The sequence below is a fragment of the Podarcis raffonei genome, chromosome 18 (assembly GCF_027172205.1).
Source record: "Podarcis raffonei isolate rPodRaf1 chromosome 18, rPodRaf1.pri, whole genome shotgun sequence".
Taxonomy (NCBI): domain Eukaryota; kingdom Metazoa; phylum Chordata; class Lepidosauria; order Squamata; family Lacertidae; genus Podarcis; species Podarcis raffonei.
In genome coordinates, this window is record NC_070619.1 from 11,050,286 (window position 1) to 11,072,401 (window position 22,116).

Here is a 22,116-nt window from a genome sequence, read left to right on the forward strand (position 1 = left end):
AAGGGGAAGAAGAGGAGGAGGAGGAAGAAGAAGAAGAGGAAGAAGAAGAAGAGGAGGAGGAAGAAGAGGAAGAAGGGAAATGAATAAACACTTATCTGCGAGGGGATCTATTTTGGCTTTAATCAGAAAATTAGCGACTTACTGCTGAGAATTTCTTAGTATGCTGCTAGATACAACTGAAGGACAGGTCCACTCCTAATTTGATAACTTGATGTTAATATAATGGTGGAGGTGGGTTTTTTTTGAGGGGGGACGGACAGACACAATTGTTTCTGGACTTCCCCAAACCTCCTGAGTTGGAGCATATTGGTCAACTGTTTGCCAAGTCTGTGGTTGAGAGAAGATTTGAACCCAGGCATTTCCTGGCCACTAGGTTAGCCCAGGTTTTGGCGCTACAGAAAGGTCAGCACAGTGTTAACCCTGGTTCAGGACAGAGTTGTTGGTTCTGGCCTGGAATGCGGCTCAGTTAAAAGAACTGTCTGCAAGGTCTAGCTTTGCCACTCCTTTATCCCGGCCCCAGAGTGGAACACGGCAGAATTCCAGCGGCGTTTCCAGAGAAGGTGAAGCTAGCAGCTGCCAGAGAGAGAGAGAAGGAGAAAGAGAAAGAGAAAGAGAGAGAAATGGAAATGGCAGGGAAAAACGTTAAGAGAAACCTCACCAAATCGCTAACTAGGGGGATGGGTTTCCGTTTGCGAATATCAGGCATGCTATCAATTATGATGAGCCCGCCGCCCGGTCTGGAAAAAAGACAGAAACAGTCAGCACAGGACGAGAGGAGAAAGGGAAAATTGGGTTGGGGAGAGAGAGAAAGAGAGAGAGAGAGAGAGAGAGAGAGAATAGTGAGGAAAGGAGAGAGAAGGGAGGGGAGTGGAGGGGAGGGGGAGAAGAGGGGAGGAGGAGAGGGGAGGGGAGGGGAGGAGGAAAGGGGAGGGGAGAGGGGAGGGGAGGGGGAGGAGGAAAGGGGAGGGGAGAGGGGAGGGGAGGGGGAGGAGGAAAGGGGAGGGGAGAGGGAGAGGGGGAGGGAGGAGAGAAGGAAAGAGAAGGGGAGGGGAGGGGAGGGGGAGGGGAGGGAGGGGGAGGGGGAGGGAGGGGGAGAGGGAGGGGAAGGAAAGGGGAGGGGAGGGGAGAGGAGGGGAGGAGGAGAGGAGAGGGGGAGGGGAGGAGGAAAGAGAAGGGGAGGGGAAGGGGAGATGAGAATTGCTGCGTGCTTAACAGACTCAAAACACCAATTCGCATCAAATGCCCATCTGCTAACCTCGCTCATTAACAAATATCAAGAGTTATCGGCATTGATCATGATTAAGCATCTTAATTATATGTCAAACCATTAACAGTTATTACCTTTATTTGTTATAACCATCCATTGCAACCATCATTCATCGTTTTTCTCTTACCTGCCCTTTTCCGGGAAGGGCGGATTCCAAAAGCATTAAAATGCAATATTAAAATCAGATTTTTAAACAACAACAACAACCAGATTGCAAATCTGTCCATGCATGCGGAGGTGTTATGGGAAATTAAGGTAGTGGGCACCAGTCACCCAATTAAGAAGGTGAGCGAATTTAAGGGTTAAGAAAGGAAGGGAATCTGGGGTCAGAGATGGAGATAAGAGAATTCGGGATCAATCAATCACAGCCACCTGAGACCCATAGAAAGGCATTTTGAATTTGAGGCCGGCAACTCACCCGCCTTTAAACCAAAGGGATTTCGATTCTCCGGATCCTTCGCCCCGAGCCTGTGAAATAGAAAGGATCAGTTATTCTCTCTGGTAGGGTCTTGATCCTAGGAGACATTTCTCTGCGCATGCTCCCCCCAGAGTTCATTCCTAAACAGGGCTGCCTTCAGATGTCTTCTAAAAGTTAGATAGTTGTTTATTTCCTTGACATCTGAAGGGAGGGCGTTCCACAGGGCGGGCGCCACCACCGAGAAGACCCTCTGCCTGGTTCCCAGTAATCTCGCTTCTCGCAGGGAGGGAACTGCCAGAAGACCCTCGGCGCTGGACCTCAGTGTCCGGGCTGAACGATGGGGATGGAGATGCTCCTTCAGGTCTACTGGGCCATTTAGGGCTTTCAAGGTCAGCACCAACACTCTGAATTGTGTTTGGAAGAGTCCTGGAAGCCAATGTAGGTCTTTCAGGACTATATGGTCTCAGCGGCTGCTCCCAGCCGCCAGTCTGGCTGCCGCATTCTGGATTAGTTGCAGTTTCTGGGTCCCCTTCAAAGGTAGCCCCACGTAGAGTGCATGGCCATAGTCCAAGCGGGAGATAACCAGAGCATGCACCCCTCTGGTCAAATAAGTTTGGGAACCTCCAATCTAGAGGGTCGCTACTTCCCCACCCCTGGCCTACAACACTGGCTCCATTCATAAAGATTTTGTCCACACAGATGGGCAGAAGTTTTCAAGGGCTTCATTCTGGAGCATTTTATAAGGTGCCAGGGGCCGAACGTGGGACTTGGCACACTGGGAAAAGATGCTCTAACAAGGAGTGATGGCCTCTAACCTACATGCTGTGATAGCAATTTTGAGGTCTTAGATATATGGTAATGTTCATAACCGCACGTACATAGATCAGCACATGAAGACCAACCTGAAGCCATTTTGGTTCCTAAACTGAGCAAATCTTTTCTCTGCAAGGTCAAAGTGGGAAATCTCCCATTGTCTCTTTCCTCACAAATCCTGTCTTAAGGGCACATTTAAGATATGAATAGGGTGTGAGGCTGTGACCTGGCCCGGGAACTAAGTATTTATCACTACAAAAGACTGGCCAGGCTCCCCAGGAAATCCAATCAAGTAACCTGCCAGACAGGAGATAAACAAGGACAGGAGAAAAACAACATTCAAATTTTCTGTTTTAGACCGCCTTTTCTGTGATGTAGGTGTGATGTATCTGAGGGGTGGTCTTCGGTTACACCCCTTCTGTGATGTATGTGTGATGTTTCTGGGGGTGGTCTTGATCTACAGGGTGGCAATTTCAAAAGTCTTTATAAGGCCTTGCATGCCATTTTTCTGGGTCCCTCCTCTCTCCTGCGGGTGAGGGGAGCACCCTGTTGCAACACATCAATAAAGATCAGGCTTATTAGCTGCTTTGCTTCTCAATATTCTCTGGTTGGCCTCTGTTATCTTCTCCTACCAACAGGGAACCTATGTAAGGACTCTATATGGGCTCTTGGATACCCCATAAGGGAAAAGGGCAATTTTTTTATTTAGAAGAAGAAGAGTTTCGATTTGATATCCCGCCTTTCACTCCCTTTAAGGAGTCTCAAAGCGGCTCACATTCTCCTTTCCCTTCCTCCCCCACAACAAACACTCTGTGAGGTGAGTGGGGCTGAGAGACTTCAGAGAAGTGTGACTGGCCCAAGGTCACCCAGCAGCTGCATGTGGAGGAGTGGAGACGCGAACCCGGTTCACCAGATTACATGACTACCGCTCTTAACCACTACACCACACTGGCTCTCACCACTTACAACAATGCAACCTAGGTTTCTAGTCCTCATCGCGCTGGATACATGTAGGAAGATGTTCTGGGGAGATATTCAGAGGACCTCTGGCGGCGCTTGAGGAAACTCTTACCTGCAATCCCAGAGGGAGACAGAGAGCGACGGAGACACAAAAATGGCGGTGGCTCTGAGCAAACTGAAAAGTGAGGGTTCCCCCAAGTGGGGGCAGCTTTGGGGCCAAAAGAAAATGAAGAAGAAAAAGATGGCGGGTGGAGTCTACAAGCAAAAACAAAACAAAACAAAAATTATAGGTAAAGTCAAAACTCAACAAACGGGTGAAGAGGACCAAAGAGGGATGGGAGGAAGGTACAAACTTAAATATAGACACTCTGGTGAGACATGGAATTGAGATGTGAGTGCAGCGCCGGGTGGTCCATTAGGATAAATTGGGGGCACGCCCCCCCCAACCTCGCCAGGGACACGGGTGGCGCTGTGGTCTAAACCGCAGAGCCTAGGGCTTGCCGATTGGAAGGTTGGCGGTTCTAATCCCCGCGATGGGGTGAGCTCCCGTTGCTCGGTCCCTGCTCCTGCCAACCTAGCAGTTCGAAAGCACGTCAAAGTGCAAGTAGATAAATAGGTACCACTCCGGCGGGAAGGTAAACGGCGTTTCCGTGTGCTGCTCTGGTTCGCCAGAAGCGGCTTAGTCCTGCTGGCCACATGACCCGGAAGCTGTACGCCGGCTCCCTCGGCCAGTAAAGCAAGATGAGCGCCACAACCCCAGAGTCGGCCACGACTGGATCTACTGGTCTGGGGTACCTTTATCCCACCAACCGCAGTCTGCCCTCCTCTAGCCCCCACCTATGTGGGATGTAATCCACTGGGAGCAGTCAAGTACAACATTCCTTGTATTGCTAGAGAAGACACGCGAGGGAATGTTTGGCCCAGCCAGTTGAAACTTCCTGTTCCTCCTGGCTGGAGCACCCTTCCTTTTGCATGTGACAGAAGGTGGGTGTGACCTCACCTGTCCAGGTAACAAAAGGACGAGTCACGCAGCACACCTCTCTCTTTTTGACTTCCTTCTTCGTTTGACCAGCTTTTAGCTAGGTCTGCTCTGCTAGCTCTCAACTAGCAGAAGCACTGGGATTATTCCCTCATATGGAGTAGATCCACATGTACATATTTGTAACTAAGTCTGCCTTTGGGAATCCAACTGTGAACTGATGTGAGTAAAGTTCTTCTATTGACTTTGAAGAAGATTGTGGCGTCTTTATTCTTTTAAGAGGAATTCAAGGGGACTTACCAGGAACGTACAATTCAATCTGAGACAGACTGAATTGTACAATAGTGAGAGGCTCACATGAGCCTGCAACCAGCCAACTGCTGTGCATGTAAAAGGGGAACGTATTCCCCCATATGGGGTAGATCCACATGTATATACTTTGTAACTAAGTCTGCCTTCAGGGATCCATCTGTGAACGGAACGTGTGAGTAAACTACTGACTGAATTGTATAATAGTGAGAGGCTCACACGAGCCTGCGACCAGCTATCTGCTGTGCATGTAAAAAGGGGAATGTAACTCTGCTAAGTAAAGGAACTTGTTAGCGCAAGTTAGGAAGGATATGAATAAACAATATATCCTCTCCTGCCACTCTGAACATTCCCACTGTGGCGATCAGGTGGGATTGCTATGAGGAATCATGTCAGATGGGTCAAGCCCAGTCAACGCAATGCTTTCGTTGCGGACACAATGGCTTGCTCCACAACCTGCCTGCCTCCTTACATACGGGCAAGGCCAGAGGGCGAGCCTGGCTCTAGGAGTTTCCTTCTCTTCCTTAGTCTCACCGTTGCCTTTCCAGAACCCAACAGGAAGGAAGGTGAGGATGGGTGGTTGGCTGTGCCTCTCGTTGGCTCTGGCGCCCCCTACTGTTGACCTCCCTGCCTCGGAAGGTCACCCAGAAGGCAACGCAGCCCTCGGGGTGAATGAAAGGAATCTAAAGCTGTCCCGGACTGCGCCGCACGCAAGACTAAGAACATCATAAGAGCCTGCCGGATGAGACCAATGGCACTTCTATCCCAGCATCCCGTTCTCAGGTTTTAATTCACTGTATTTTTCGCTTTATAAGACGCACCAGACCACAAGACGCACCTAGTTTTTGGAGGAGGAAAACAAGAAAAACAAATATTCTGAATCCCAGAAGCCAGAACAGCAAGAGGGATCGCTGCGCAGCGAAAGCAGCAATCCCTCTTGCTGTTCTGACTTCTGGGATAGCTGTGCAGCCTGCATTCGCTCCATAAGACGCACACACATTTCCCCTTGCTTTTTAGGAGGGGAAAAGTGAGTCTTATAGAGGAAAAAAATACAGTATTTAATTCGGAAAATTAAGCAGGCGCGCGCAAATTTGCAGAATATCACAAAATTAAATTCCCCGCGCACTGCCTCCCATTTCTGTAAGCGAAAACAGCTCAAGTAGGAACTCTCAAATCTGAAGGTGTAAAAGATTTGGATCGTCAGGAGGAAATGGTTAATAATAGAACCCACAAACGGGAGGAGTCAAGGAGATTCCTTGAAGTCACGTTTTTATGTCCCACGTTCAATATACGGCTGTAAAATTGCAATCCGAAAAAAGCAAACGAATAAATATTTTTTTAAAAAAAGAACTCTTGAATCTGCAGAGAATTTTGGAAGCGCCTATGATGGGAGGGAGTTTGGTGCAGTTGGGAAAGGAGGCGGGGCTTCACGGTCAGGGGGAGGAGCCTAAATCGACTGCATTTGAATACGGGCGACGAGGGAGAGTGACCGGACACGCTTACCTCCTGAAGTTGCATGCATACTTTGTTGAAGGCCCGCAGCCAATTCGCCTTCGCTCGGGCTTTCGGGTCCACCGGTTCTGCCTCTACCTTCTCCCTGCAGCCGAAACGAACAGAGGCAACTCGCTGAATGATAAATAACCGTGTCAAAACCAAGCCCCACCCACTTTTGCTTCTGGCCCCGCCCACCACTCGCATGTGGGGGCCTCCCTGAAAATTCCCCAGAAATTAACGTGGCTCCTGGTCTCCTTTCCCCTGATGTGCAGTTTATGAGTTCCACGCATTTGATTTATTATTTGCAGACGTGGGTACTAACCAGTAGGGATAAGGTTGCCATATTTCAAAAAGTAAAAATCAGGGCACCCCGAAAGTTGTCGGGCTTTCTTACGGCAAACCCCAAAGCCATTGCGCAGCAAAAAAACCCAAGATTTTTCCACTGGCTTGTCTAAGATCCAGGACAAAGTGGAAATTTCCTGCCGGACATCAATTCCAGCTATTAAATCCCAGTAATGTCCGTGTTATAAGAATTCTAAGGTCTCAAATATAAATTCTGATGTTACTAAATGTACGAGGCAAACACATAGGTAGCTATATAAACCACGTGTCTGAAATAGTACAGGGGAGCAATCCGGAAGCCATTTGGACTCTCCCAGGTAAAGGTAAAGGGACCCCTGACCATTAGGTCCAGTCGTGGCCGACTCTGGGGTTGCACGCTCATCTCGCTTTATTGGCCGAGGGATCTGGCGTACAGCTTCCGGGTCATGTGGCCACCAGGACTAAGCCGCTTCTGGCGAACCAGAGCAGCGCACGGAAACGGCGTTTACCTTCCCGCCAGAGTGGTACCTATTTATCTACTTGCACTTTGACGTGCTTTCAAACTGCTAGGTTGGCAGGAGCAGGGACCAAGCAGCAGGAGCTCACCCCTTGGCAGGGATTTGAACCACAACCTTCTGATCTGGCCCCCGATTGGGCCGGATCCGGCCCCCAGGCCTCAGTTTGCCCACCCATGCTCCGGCAAGTCGTTTCCAGCCACCGCAAACCTCCCTGCCCGTTTCCACCCGTGTCTATTACCTCTCCTCTTCCTTGGGGGGTTCTTCCTCCTGGGGGGCTTCCTCCGGGGCGGGGGCCTCTTCCACCGGCGCCTCCTTCTGCTGGCCTGCCAGAAGCTCTTCCGCCGTCTCTTCCGGTGCCTTCCGCTGCTGTTGCGGCGGCTGCGGCTGCTGCAATGATTGTGCCGACGGCGGCTGCTCTGCTTTTTGCTGCTGCTGTGCTTGTTGTGGCTTCTGCTGTTGTTGCTGCTGCGCCTGTAGTGGCTTCTGCTGTTGCTGTTGCTGTTGCTGTGCCTGTAGTGGCTTCTGCTGTTGCTGTTGCTGTGCCTGTAGTGGCTTCTGCTGTTGCTGCTGCTGCACCTGTAGTGGCTTCTGCTGTTGCTGCTGCTGCGCCTGTAGTGGCTTTTGCTGTTGCTGCTGCTGTGCCTGTAGTGGCTTCTGCTGTTGCTGTTGCTGCTGCGCCTGTAGTGGCTTCTGCTGTTGTTGCTGCTGCGCCTGTAGTGGCTTCTGTTGTTGCTGCTGCTGCTGCTGCTGTGCTTGTAGTGGCTGTTGCTGCTGCTGCTGTGCCTGTAGTGGCTTCTGCTGGGACGGCGCGCCTTGCGGCGGCTGCTGCAGCGGCGGCTGGCCCTTCTGCTGCTGCTGCTCTTGCTGCGGATAGGCCTCCCCGGGGTAGGTCTCGGGTTCGAGTTCCCCCACCTTGTCCTCGGGGTAGTACTCCTCGTTATCGCTGTACTCCTCGTTAAACTCGTCCTCGTCCAAGTAGAGGTCGTCTTCGTCCTCGTCCCAGCGCGGCGAGTCCTTGTGGTAGCTGACCGAGCTGTGGCAGGAGTGGTACGAGTCCCCGTCCCGCTCGTCCAGGCTGATGTCGTCGGGGTCGAAGTCGTCGCTCAGCTGAGAGCTGCCCTGGCTCAGCTCCGCCGACGAGGCGTAGCGGCTGCTCCCCGTGGGGCTGCAATGGTGCGTCGGGGTTAGAGAAACCAAGCGGGGAGAGACAGAGAGAGAGGCTTAGCAAGCGAACGGCCTCGCAAGCAGAAAACCCCACATTCAAACCCCTTCCCTCCCCGGATAGCATTGGGGGAGAGAGAGAGAGAGATGCTGCCAGTCAGTGCAGGCTACATTAGCTAGACGGACCCAGCTGTCTGATTTGCTCTAGGGCAGCCTCCTACGTTCCGGAGGGGCATATGGACATTAGGGTTATTCTTTTATTTTCAAACTTATATAAATGGTAAAAACGAAATTCGAAGGAATCTCCTGGACTTGTGTCCTCCCCTATGTGGGTCCTATTATTAATCCTTTCCTCCCACATCTTTTACAATAATCCAAACCTATTACTTCTTCCATTATGTCCAGAATCAGCCTTAAACTACAAGTGCTATTCCAAACCCACTAACAATTTTAACCGTTTACAGAGGTCTTTAAGTTATCATTTCCCCCCACTCCTTGTTAAAATTTTGGTCTTCCTGATTTCTGACTCCTGATTTCATTTTAGCCATCGATCCATAAAATGAAAGCAATAAACAATGTACTGCAGTCACATAATCAATCCATCTATCCATCCATCAGTAGCTGAACTGAGTTCCACACAGTCACAAAAACAAAAAAAGCCACAAAAACGCAAAATAGAAAGCAAAAACAGACAGACCTCAGCGTCACACTCAAATCGGAAGCGTAACACTCAAAACAGAACATGTTCGGCTTCCGAAAAGAGTTCACAAACTGGAACACTTAACTTCCGGGTTTTCAGTGTTTGGGTTCCAAGTTGTTTGAGTACCAAAGGCGTTTGAGAACAAAGGCACCACTGTACTTTAAAACACATGGAAGTTAAAATACTAACACAGATTAAAACTGCCTCAGCTTTCTAAGCCTCTTGTCTAAACGACCAGGCACTTCAAACGACCAGGGTTATAAAAACCAACACATGCTCCCAGAACAAATTTGGGTGTCTGTGCAGATTTCAGAGGTCCAGTTAACGCACTTAGGAAACAGGGAGCGTCTGTGAGGAATGGGTCCGCTGTTATAAGAGGGGAGCACCCCATCTTATGTGGGGATGGAGCTGCCAGATTCCCATCATCTGAGGTCCAGCTCCGAGGGCCTTCTGGCGGTTCCCTCCCTGCGAGAAGTGAGGTTACAGGGAAGCAGGCAGAGGGCCTTCTTGGTGGTGGCTCCCGCCCTGTGGAACGCCCTCCATGGGCTGTTTTGCTGCCGTTGGACGTCTTGAATGGCAAGACCTGATCCCCGCCTCTCCCCATTGCCCCCCAAACCCCATTCCCTGTAGCCACCTCCTCCTGGCCCCACAGATTTCCCCCCCACCCAAGCCGTTACCAGCGATGTATCACACAAACACACACACACACACACACATTAAGAGACAGCAGCCAGGGAACACAGAGCATCAGGACCACAAACATCGCCCTGTCCTTTCATTATTATTAATATTATTATCACAGCTCTCAACTTTCCCCTTTTCTTGCGAGGGATCCTATTCGGAATAAGGGAATTTCCCTTAAAAAAGGGAAAACATTGACAGCTATGATTATATATAAAAGGACAACTCCCTGCACATGGAAAGCTAGCCTGTCAAGGAAAAAAGGGGCTCGCTCCATTTTTAACATGCACCCTCGTTCTCAGGGGGGCCAACTTGAATAAAAATATTGGGGGGGCAAGTAAGTCCTGCTCTGTGATCGATCATATGACACCATTCGAATGGCAATGTGCATCAACTTTAGGAGGGGCCAGCCCCCTCAAATATTTAATTTTGGGGGGGTGAAGACCCCTCCAGGCCTTAGGAGTTGGCTCCTATGTCTGTTCTGAAGCGGCGTAATCCATCCGACTGCCTCAGGACATAGCGGGAGGGACTTAGCCGAACTACCGTATTTTTTGCTCTATAAGACTGACTTTTCCCCTCCTAAAAAGTAAGGGGAAATGTGTGTGCGTCTTATGGAGCGAATGCAGGCTGCGCAGCTATCCCAGAAGCCAGAACAGCAAGAGGGATTGTTGCTTTCACTGCGCAGCGCTCCCTCTCTTGCTGTTCTGGCTTCTGAGATTCAGAATATTTCTTTTCTTGTTTTCCTCCTCCAAAAACTAGGTGAGTCTTGTGGTCTGGTGTGTCTTATAGAGCGAAAAATACGGTATTTCATTTCTGATACACAAATCCCTCTTCGAAACTGCTTTGACATCGCTTCCGGACACAACTTATTGCGGAAGAAACATAGAGACCAGGGCTAGGAAGCACACAGAAGGCGGGGGGAGGAGGGGGCCACAATGTTTCACAGTGGGTGGAAGACGAAAGGCCTTCGGCAACCCCCACGACAGCTACCAGTCACCACCAGAACACCTCTGAGCAAGCGCAGAGTTCTACGGGAAAGCACATGCAGACAGGATACGGTGGGGGACACTCCTGGATTAGACTGAAACCATGCCTCCAGCTCTGGCTTGGGTGGGGGCTTAGGGTGCCCACCCCACAGATACCTCCAGGGACTTTGGGATTTTTGGAAATGGACAAGCTCCCTTGAGGACGGTGAGGCAGAGAGAAAAAGTTGGGGAAGATGTTCTCTCCAGCCCAGTTTCTCCCCGGGGTTTTGGAGTTCCGGACAGCCATAGCTGTCAACTACGTCTTGCGAGGAATCCTATTTGGAATAAGGCCATTTCCCTTTTAAAAAGGGAAAAGGAACAGCCTGGGTTCCGTTTCCAAAGCGGAAAGGGCCACTACAAATCCCTAGGCTTTGTAGCACAGGAGAAACTCATCTCCTCCAACCCCCTCAAAATGCAGGAATTTCAGCTAAAGCATCCCTGACCATCCACCCTCTGTTTAAAAATCTCTAAGGAAGGATATTCCCCTTCCATCTCACTGCCGAACATCTCTTGTTGTCGTACAGTTCCTCCTGACGTTTTCGTCTGGATCTCCTCCCTCGTCGCTTGAAGCCACAGGTTCAAGTCCTACCCTCCCGAAGTGGGAAGAAACAAGCTTGCTCCATCTTCCATGGGACAGAGATATGTGAAGATGACTCTCCTATCTCCTCTTTCCCAAGCTAAACATCCCCAGCTCCTTCAACCGTTCCTCATCAGGCGCCTTTGACCATCTCCACCAACCCACCCAACTCCCTTCCCCAGAGGTGGGTCGAGTCGGCCACAGCTGGAAGGATGCTACCAGCCTAACCCAGGGTGCAGAACGCCAAAGAACCACGTTACTCTGCGAAAATAATAAAGGCACACTTCGAGAGACATAGAGAGAGAGAGAGAGACAGAGAGAGACCCACCTATCCGATAGGTCTAGGGTGCGCCTGCTCTCCAGGGAGGGCTGGCGACTCGTGTGTCTGCTCGAGCCGGAAGCAGACTCAGCGTCGCTGTGTCCGTTTGCGGCAGAGTCTACGCTACCGTAGCGTCTGCCGGAGGATCAGGGAAGAGGAAGAGGGTCAGCATTTGGCAAGTCAGAGAGAGAGAGAAGACCACCTTCCCCTGTCACGTTCAAAGACCATTTCTGCTTCCAGAGTGGGGGGGGGGGAGAGGGAAGAGGCATAGGGAAAGGCACACACATTCATCGACTTGGAGAGGGGCCCTGGGGTCATCTAGTCCAACCCGCCGCAAGGCAAGAATCTCAGGCGGCCAATAGAATCGCAGAACGGTAGAGTTGTTAATAGCGCGCTTGCGAGGTCGGTTTGGTGACGTTTTGAGGGATGGCGGGTGCTGAGCTTACACCTGAACCACAGTCTTCCCCCCAACCCCCCCCCCCGAATAGTCTTAGCATCGTAGGAAACGACCCAAAGGATCTTCAGATCTAACCCCCCCTACAATCATGACGAAATCTGCCTGGACATAAGGCTGTTGGAAGAGACCCCGCTGCGATTGGACCAAAGATTTATCCAGCCCAGGGTTCTGGTGGCCAATGGGATTTTGAACCTGTACGATCTGATCCAAACTTTTCCGCTTGGGGTTCCCAGAAACTCATATCCGTGGGTCGACTACTGGGAACCCTGCGCAGCCATTAGAACTGGTAGCCATGGGTCGCCTTATAAGAACCTCAGAAAAGAACCTGCAAAGGCCCATCTAGTCTTGCGGTGGCCAACCAGGTGCCCACAAGCAGGAGCTGAGAGCGAAAGCCCACCGTCCCCCACTTGTGATTCCCAACAGCTGATATTCGGGGGGCATTTACTCCCATCCAACAGCGGAGGGATCAGCACCGTGGCAAAAAGCCAACGATGGCCTCTTCCCGTGGCAGTGAGTTCCGCAGGTGAACTCTGTTCCGCGTAGAGAAGGATTTCCTTTTGTCCCTCCTGAATCTCTCCTAACGGTCTGGGGCACCTTTACCTTTTTATTACGGGCTTAAGGTGTCATGGGCTTTGAAGTTACAGGTAGGTCTGCCATAGTTGAAACAAAATAAAATAAAAAGTCCGTCCAGTAGGCTTTGAAGACACTCGAACTCAGGACGCAAGGGAGAAACGTGCTAAGAGGAAGGCACGCTTGGCAAACCCTCACCAGGATCAACTCCCGCCTGGAAACCAATGTCCCCACTGTGGAAGGACGTGGGGATCCAGAATTGACCTCCACAATCGCTTACGGACTCATTGTTAAAACCGTGTTTATGGAAGACAATCTTACTCGGCTATGAGGGATTGCCGAAGAGGAAGAAGAAGAAGAATAGGAGGAGGAGGAGGAAGAAGAAGAGGAAGAGGAGGAGGAAAAAGAAGAAGAGGAGGAGGAGGAAGAAGAGGAAGAAGAGGAAAAAGAGGAAGAGGAAGAAGAAGAAGGATCACCATGGAAGAAGAAATAGCAGCATTCTTCGTAGGCTTGGTTCTGTTCTGGTGGCGGGCCCATCTGCCTGCATCCTAAAACAGAGCGCTGGGCTCAATCAACCTTTGGTCCGATCTAGTCCAACCTGACTTCTGGTACCCTTCCAACAACCTGGTGCCCGCTTCTGGCCAAAGCTCCCCAGCTGGAATCAGGCCCACCCCACCCCACCTCTGCCCCACGGAGGCTTCTCGTGCCTTTCCCCAGGAAGGTCCCCGGCTTCCGTCCGGTCTACCTCATGGGCCGATGGTCAGAGTAGTCCATATCGTAGCTCTGCATGGAGCCAGCGTAAGAGTCCCTGGTCGCTCTCTCCTGGTGCCTCATGGGGTATTGGTGGACCGAAGCGTTGGGCTGGGAGGTGGTGTAAAAAGGAGGCGGGATGCTGTTGCTGGTCTCGCTGCGGTAGTCGCTGTCGCGGTCATCCATGGTGCTGTCTGGGTCATCATCTGCAGAAGAAGGTAAAGGTAAAGGGACCCCTGACCATTAGGTCCAGTCGTGGACAACTCTGGGGTTGCGGTGCTCATCTCGCTTTACTGGCCGAGGGAGCCGGCGTACAGCTTCCGGGTCATGTGGCCAGCAGGACTAAGCCGCTTCTGGTGACCAGAGCAGCGCACGGAAACGCCGTTTACCTTCCCGCCACAGTGGTACCTATTTATCTACCTGCACTGGTGTGCTTTATAGGTTGGCAGGAGCAGGGACCGAGCAACGGGAGTTCACCCCGTGGCGGGGATTCGAACCGCCGACCTTCTGATCGGCAAGCCCTAGGCTCTGTGGTTTAACCCACAGCACCACCCGCGTCTCTCTGGAGAGGAGGAGGACCACCCAATTTCGCAAGTTAGGAAAAGGCCCGTTCTCATAACAAAGGGTGGCCATCTTTGTGTTCAGGCCTGGAGCTCTAGGGTGCGTGCAAACGCACATCTTTGCATATATGTGTTTCCTTGTTTTTTTGTTTTCCCGGGGACATTAGAGAGGGGAGGTCAGGATTCAGGAAGGGGGGAAATGTCTCGACTGGGGGGCGGGATGGGATTCGGGGAGAACAACAGTACTGGTCGATGGCAGAAGAGAACGAGGGAGGACACTGAGAGAGGTGGATGGAGCGATGCGGAAACCCAGAGAATTGGAGGCCTTTTCTCCAAAAGCAAAAGTTGGAAGGGACCCGAAGGGCATCTAGTCCAACCCGCCCTACAACGCCGGTCCGCAAATTTGTTTGCAGCACCCTCGGCAGGGGACGAGCGCGCTGCGTTTTAGCTACCAGGAGGATGGAGAAGTGAGAGGAAGACTAGTCACAGGGAGATAAGACATGAGAAGGAACTGGAGTTTCCTGATTATGGGGGGAAGGCGAACCCACACTGCTCTGGGGAGGTAAAAAACGATCTGCAATCTGCTTAATAATAATAATAATATAATAATATTTATACCCTGCCCATCTGGCCGGGTTTCCCCAGCCACTCTGGGTGACTCCCAACAGAAGATTAAAAACATCGAATACTAAAAACTTCTCTAAACAGGGCTGCTTTGAGACGTCTTCTAAAAGTCAGATAGTTCTTTATTTCCCTGACATCTGACAGGAGGGCGCCACCACCGAGAAGGCCCTCTGCCTGGTTCTCTGCAACCTCACTTCTCACAGGGAGGGAACCCCCAGAAGGCCCTCGGGAGATGGACCCAGGTGTCCTGGGTGGAGACGCTCCTTCAGGTCTACTGGGCCGTTTAGGGCTTTCAAGGTCAGCACCAACCCTTTGAATTGTGCTCGGAAACGTCCTGGGAGCCAATGAAGGAAATAAACAACTATCTGTGTTAAGTTGTGGGCGAACATATCAGACGACACAGCGATTCTTCAAACAGCTCTTCTTTATCCAGAGGCCAGAACTGAACTGAACTGAGGAGCTCAGTCAGCCTGCTTATATAGAGCTCCAGTACTTTGTTACTGTAACAACTTTCTAAAACTATCCAATCACTGAACGTCACTTTCGATCCTTCATTTGCATACAAACTATCCAATCACTGAACGTCACTTTCGATCCTTCATTTGCATAACTATCTACAGTATCCCCCTGCTGGCCCAGGGTGAGAACTTCCGTACATAACAATCTGACTTTTAGAAGATGTCTGAAGGCAGCCCTGTTTAGGGAAGTTTTTTAATGTGTGATGTTTTTAATATTCTGTTGGGAGCCGCCCAGAGCGGCTGTGTTTGAAGAGGCCTGCATAGCGAAATGGGTAGAAATTGGGGGTACGGAGGTCTAGAATTGGGGGCGGGTCATATACTTACTTTGTTGATCTCCCCAGCCAAAATAATTCCAGTTGCCTATGAAAAAAAAAATAAAGACCAAGAAGACGTGTCCCTTTAAGAGACAGGCCAAGTCTAAATAAAGCCAGTAACTTTTTTCGCCCCCAAGGGAAGAGGTAACTGGACCATTCCAGAAGAATTTAAATCCTTCCTTGAGGACATTACACAAGCAACATATCTAGGAAACAGAAAGGCGGTCTACAACAGAAATCTGAGTGCGTTGTTTATCTCCTGTCGGGCAGGTTATCTGATAATGCCTTAATCTGATTGCCTTTCCTGGTAGACTGGCCATTCCTTTGAGATGGTGATTACCCGAATTCCTGAGACAATGGGTTAGGTTCCCTCACCTCCCTCCCTCCTCGCAGAGAATACATTTGGTCAGTTTGGGAGTCAAAACTGTTTCAGGTCGGTCTTCCTGTGTTGATCTACATACGTGCTTGGTTGGTACATTTATGAACATTTATTATATAGCTAAGTACCTTAAAATTCTTACAGGTATCTCTGTAAAACTGATAAAAAATGGGAGCAATCTTTTGTTCTGGGCTGCTTCCTGCTTCTTCCATGTGGTGTGTGGTGTGGGATGTGAAACACAAGAGCAGTCATGTACAACATTCCTAGAGTGAACATGTTTTGACATGGGGAGGGATGTTTGTCCTTCTGGGCTGGGACAGACTTCCTCCACATGTGACTAGAGGTGGATGTGGCCTCACCTGTGCAGGTAATGATAAAAGCACAGGGCAGGGCAGCCATCTCTCTCTTCCTCCTCTTCATCTTCTTCAAAGCAACATCTACTGAGTGAAAGATGCCCTCTTGACTCCCAGCCCAGAGAGGTCTGTTTTCTTATAAGATAGATTCCAAATGTACATTACTTCATTAAGCTTAAGTCTGCCTTCTGGGATCTGATTGTGAACAGAATGTGAGTAAACTCCTTTTTGTACTTTTGTAAAAGACTGTGTCGTCTCTTCTGTTTTATGAGGGAATAAGAGGAAATTACCAGAATATTTATTAGAGAGGCTTAAGCGAGCCTTGGCAAACGCTGCCGTTGCAAACTTAAAATAAAGGGGAATGTTTTACTCTGCTGAAATTGGGGGACTTGTTAACACAAGTTGGATAAGGATATAATCAGACAATATATCCTCTCCTGCATCCCTGAACATTCCCACAGGTGGAAGTCCTGCTGCAACAGTCCTTAAAAATAAAGAACAGGCCTGGTGGCTGCTTCTTTTGCTCCTCTATTCCTGGCTGGTGTCTTTGTTTGGTAATCCAAGTGTTACAGAAATTACAAATATTATACCTGAATGTATCCTTTCAACTTCACAGCTCAGGGAAGTTACCTAGCTTTAAAAATAATACAAAATCAACTCCTTTGCCAGTTTCCTCCATTCCAAAGCTATTTCCCCCTTGAAAAAGGACTCCAGGAAGTTGCCAGAGGTGACAATTGCTGAGCTGATTGTTGGCCAAGAAAAGCCTAATCCCATCACCAGACTTGCCAAGGGGCCAGACATGCAAAGGAAGTTCTATTGTACTTTGGGTGTTGGGACTTCAGAGGTGTTTGCCTATGCTCATCTTATACCTGGGTCTTGCCCTGCCATGTCTGCTTATGCTAATCTTGGACCAAGGACTTGTCTGGACACGTTTGCCAAGGTTAAACTAGTGTAACCCCTGTCTAAAGGTAAAGGTAAAGGGACCCCTGACCATTAGGTCCAGTCGTGGCCGACTCTGGGGTTGTGGCGCTCATCTCGCTTTATTGGCTGAGGGAGCCAGCATACAGCTTCCGGGTCATGTGGCCAGCAGGGCTAAGCCGCTTCTGGTGAACCAGAGCAGCGCATGGAAACGCCGTTTACTTTCCCGCCGGAATGGTACCTATTTATCTACTTGCACTTTGAGGTGCTTTCGAACTGCTAGGTTGGCAGGAGCAGGGACCGAGCAACGGGAGCTCACCCCGTCATTGCGGGGATTCGAACCGCCGACCTTCTGATTGGCAAGTCCTAGGCTCTGTGGTTAACCCACAGCACCACCCGCGTCCCATGTCTACCCCTCCCCTTTTGTGACATGTTAGTGATGCAGCAGTGATGCTGTACGAACTGTATTCTGATATATGATGGGAAAGTTTTAAAAGTCATCGTCACCCCATCCTCAGGGTTCAAAATTCCTCTTTGAACCTGTTGCGCAATAAACTTTGGTCTATAGCTATTTGCCCTGGTTGGCGGCTGGACTCCTTCCCTTATTCCGTAGGGCACTGCCTGATGAGATGGGTGACTGAGCAGCCTCGCACCTAGATTTTTCCATAACACAAGCGAGCCCAAGGATTTTCCTAGAACAGATCTCCGAACAGCAGTTCCTAGCCCAGGCACCGTATTTTTCACTCTATAGGACGCACCGGACCATAGGAGGGGGAGAACAGGGGGGGAAATTCTCCCCCTCTCTGCGCAGCGCCACTTCAGCAAAGCGGGAGGAGAAACAGACCCCCTTCCATTTCTCCTCCCGCTTCGCTGAAGGAGTGCTGCGCAGAGAGAGAAAACTGTGCAGTGCCTCTCCAGCGAAGTGAAGCCTAGAGAGCAGCGGGAGTTCCCTGCGCTCCGGGGGCTTCAGCGAAAGCAACGCGAAGCCTCCGGAGCGCGGGCGGAGCTCTCCCTCTGCGCTTTGGAGGCTTTGTATTGCTATCGCTGAAGCCAAGGAGCCTGCATTCGCTCCATAGGATGCACACACATTTCCCCTTCATTTTTGGAGGGGGGAAAGTGTGTCCTATAGAGCGAAAAATACGGTACTTTGCTCCCAAACTCGAGACTTTCCTGAGACTTAAAAGTGGGGTGGGAGAGAGACAAAGTAGGGAGGGGGGACAAATGGGGATAAGGGAGACATAGAGGGGAGGGTCAAGAAGCAAGGGGGGGACTTCTGCCAGCCAGGTGACCCCCTTTTGGGTGGCCAAGCCCTCCGAACGAGGTACCTTCCAAACCAGAGATGGAGGGTCATGGAAAGACCTTCACAGATACTGTATACCCTGAGTCAGGGGTGCAGAACGTGTCTTGTTAGACTCCAACTCCCAGAAACCATTGCAGCCACCAGCAAGGATGCTGGGACCTGGAGTCCAGCAGGTCACAGAGGGACAGGACCTACTTGGGGCATGGGGGAAGTGAGATCGAATTCCCTAAAATTCACAAGCGAGGCAAACACTTACAGCACTGAGATCCAGGTACGGGCAGCGGCTTCTCCTGTTTCCCCCAAGAACGAGAACAGGAGCCCCAAGATTTAGAGAGGGGCAGCAGATGGAGAGAAGAGGGAAGGGGAAGAGTCAGTGTCTATCTGAGAATAACTTAAAATACCTTTTAAAAAATACTTTACAGTTACAGTGGTACCTTGGTTCTCAAACCTCTTGGGACTCAAACAACTTGGAACCCAAACAATGCAAACCCGGAAGGAAGTGTTCTGGTTTGCAAACTTTTTTCGGAAGCCGAGCGTGCTCCGTTTTGAGTGTTATGCTGACGATTTGAGTGCCACAGGTCCATTTTGAGCATTACGCTGAGGTCTGTTTTTGCTATTTATTTTGCGTTTTCGTTTTTGCAGCTTTTTGGCTTTTTGTGACGGTGTGGAACCCAGTGAAGCTACTGATGGAACGATTGCGCAACTGCAGTACATTGTCTGTTGCTTTCGTTTTATGCATCAACGGTCTCGTTAGATAGTAAAATTCATGTAAAATTGCTGTTTTAGGAGTTGTTTTTGAAAGTCTGGAACAGATTAATCCATTTTGCATTCCTTTCTATGGGAAAGTGAGCCTTGGTTTTGGAACACGTTGGTTTTGGAACAGACTTCCAGAACAGATTAAATTTGAGAACCAAGGTACCACTGTATTAAAGAAAATGCGATCACAAAACATCTAATAAAAATAACAATATGTCATTAAAATGCAACATGGTTCATGCAGTTGCTCATATTTAGATTTCCAATCAGCCTGCATTAGAAATCGTCCAGGTTTTTGTGTTTCTTCATTTTAACTGGGGACTAAACTACATTAGGGACGTGGGTGGTGCTGTGGTCTAAACCACAGAGCCTAGGACTTGCCGATCAGAAGGTCGGCGGTTCGAATCCCCGCAATGACGGGGTGAGCTCCCATTGCTCGGTCCCTGCTCCTGCCCACCTAGCAGTTCGAAAGCACCTCAAAGTGCAAGTAGATAAATAGGTACCACTCCGGCAGGAAGGTAAACGGCGTTTCTGTGCACTGCTCTGGTTCACCAGAAGCGGCTTAGTCCTGCTGGCCACACAACCCGGAAGCTGTACGCCGCCTCGTTCGGCCAGTAAAGCGAGATGAGGGCCTCAACCCCAGAGTCGGTTACGACTGGACCTAATGGTCAGGGGTCTCTTTACCTTTACTAGATCTAGCCTGGCTCTAGTCTGAGCAGGAAATAGTTGGAGACTAACCCTCTGAATCTATTGGTTGGCTCCAACATTACCCCTATTCAGACAAACAAGGCATGCCCATTGAAATCAATGGGCATGGCTTACTTAAAGGTAAAGGGACCCCTGACCATTAGGTCCAGTCGTGACTGACTCTGGGGTTGCGGCGCTCATCCCGCTTTATTGGCCAAGGGAGCCGGTGTACAGCTTCCGGGTCATGTGGCCAGCAGGACTAAGCCGCTTCTGGCGAACCAGAGCAGCGCACGGAAACGCCATTAATCTTCCCGCCGGAGCGGTACCTATTGATCTACTTGCACGTTGACATGCTTTTGAACTGCTAGGTGGGCAGGAGCAGGGACCGAGCAACAGGAGCTCACTCCACCATTACAGGGATTCGAACCGCCGACCTTCTGATCGGCAAGCCCTAGGCTCTGTGGTTTAACCCACAGCGCCACCCGCGTCCCATATGGCTAACTTAGATCTCTTCATTTCAATGGGTCTAGTCTGAGTAGGGAAACACACACACACACACACCCTCTTAGATACTTACATCATCCTGATCTCGCATCGCATTGAGCCTCTCAAGCTCTTTGACCCAGTAGCGCGCTTCCTCCTCAGGTATATCTGCACAGGAAAGAGGGGCAAAATCAGTTGATGGAATTAAAAAAGAAAAAATGCAATTGGTACAATCCTTTCCTGGACTGGACCATATATAGAACATAAGAAGAGGGCTGCTGGATCAGCCAAACAGCCCCATCGATCCCAGTAACCTCTTAGAATCAGAGTTGAATGGGACTGTTAGGTTCGTCCAGCCCAACCCACTGCTTTTGCAGGAAACTTTTGCCCATGGTGGGACTTGAACTCGCGACCCTAAGGTTTAGAGCCTCATGCTCAACCGACTGAGCTATCCCACAGTGGCTAACCCAAACTTTGCATGACCTCTATCTAAGCCGTGCAGACCCCTAATACAGTGGTCCCTTGGTTCTCAAACACCTTGGGACTCAAATAACTTGGAACCCAAACACTGCAAACCCGGAAGGAAGTGTTTTGGTTTGCAAACTTTTTTCAGAAGCCGAACGTGCTCCGTTTTGAGTGTTATGCTGAGGTCTGCCTGTTTTGGCTGTTTATTTTGCGTTTTTGTTTTTGTGGCTCTTTTTCGTTTTGTTTTTGTGACTGTGTGGAACCCGGTTCAGCTACTGATGGATTGATTGTGTGACTGCAGTATACTGTTTTATGTATCAATGGTCTCACTAGATAGTAAAATCCATGTTAATTAGCTGTTTTAGGGGTTGTTTTTAAAAGTCTGGAATGGATTAATCTGTTTTGCATGACTTTCTATGGGAAAGTGTGCCTCGGTTTTGGAACGTTTTGGTTTTGGAACGGACTAAGTTTGAGAACTAAGGTACCACTGTAATTGGGACACACACACACACACACACACACACACACACACACACACACACACACCACTTTACAACCCAATCCATCCTTCCTTCCCTACCAAGTGGGAGTTCAAAGCGAGTGTCCAAAAGGATGCGGTGGAAAGTTGGGTCCTTGGTCCCAGAGATCTCATTGTCCGTCATGATGACATGGGAGTCGAGAGTCAGCCATTCCCCGGGCCCCTCCTGGGATGGAAGAAAGAGGTTTGGATTTAGCCCAGCCATTGCAAAATGTGGGATGTGATACGTAAGTAGCAGTCAAGTACAACATTCCTTGTTTTCCTAGAGTGGCCATGCAGGGGAATGTTTGGTCCAGCCAGTCGAAAACTTCCTGTTTCCTCCTGGCTGGGACATCCTTCCTTTGCATGTGACTAGAGGTGGGTGTGGCCTTACCTGTCCAGGTAACAAGAGGACACAGCCATCTCTCTCTCTTTGACTTCCTCTGTCGTCGGAGCAGCTTTTAAGCTAGAATTGTTCTGCTTTTGGCTTTTAGCTAACAGAGGACACTGGATAGATCCACATGTATATACTTTGTAACCAATTCTGCCTTCAGGGATCCAACTGTGAACTGATGATGTGAGTAAACTTCTTTTATAATACTTTACACAAGATTGTGGCGTGTTTATTCTTTTAAGAGGGATACAAGGGAACTTAAAGGTAAAGGTAAAGGGACCCCTGACCATTAGGTCCAGTCGTGACCGACTCTGGGGTTGCGGCATTCATCTCGCTTTATTGGCCGAGGGAGCCGGCGTACAGCTTCCGGGTCATGTGGCCAGCAGGGCTAAGCCACTTCTGGTGAACCAGAGCAGCACACGGAAACGCAGTTTACCGTCCCGCCGGAGCGGTACCTATTTATCTACTTGCACTTTGAGGTGCTTTCGAACTGCTAGGTTGGCAGGAGCAGGGACCGAGCAACGGGAGC

The 22,116-nt window shown here is 50.0% G+C and overlaps 1 protein-coding gene across 1 annotated transcript in view; it reads right to left on the reverse strand.

Annotated features, from left to right (window-relative positions):
- LOC128405689 (protein unc-13 homolog A) overlaps positions 1–22,116 on the reverse strand; it is a 124,073-nt gene that overhangs the window by 83,006 nt on the left and 18,951 nt on the right. The window contains exons 5-13 of the mRNA XM_053372559.1: positions 21,257–21,380; positions 20,306–20,379; positions 18,542–18,575; positions 15,346–15,381; positions 13,315–13,525; positions 7,318–8,244; positions 6,250–6,343; positions 1,686–1,735; positions 659–737 (exon numbers count right to left, since the gene is read on the reverse strand). Of these exons, the coding sequence (XP_053228534.1) occupies positions 659–737; positions 1,686–1,735; positions 6,250–6,343; positions 7,318–8,244; positions 13,315–13,525; positions 15,346–15,381; positions 18,542–18,575; positions 20,306–20,379; positions 21,257–21,380 (1,629 nt within the window). The remainder of the gene's footprint in view (positions 1–658; positions 738–1,685; positions 1,736–6,249; positions 6,344–7,317; positions 8,245–13,314; positions 13,526–15,345; positions 15,382–18,541; positions 18,576–20,305; positions 20,380–21,256; positions 21,381–22,116) is intronic.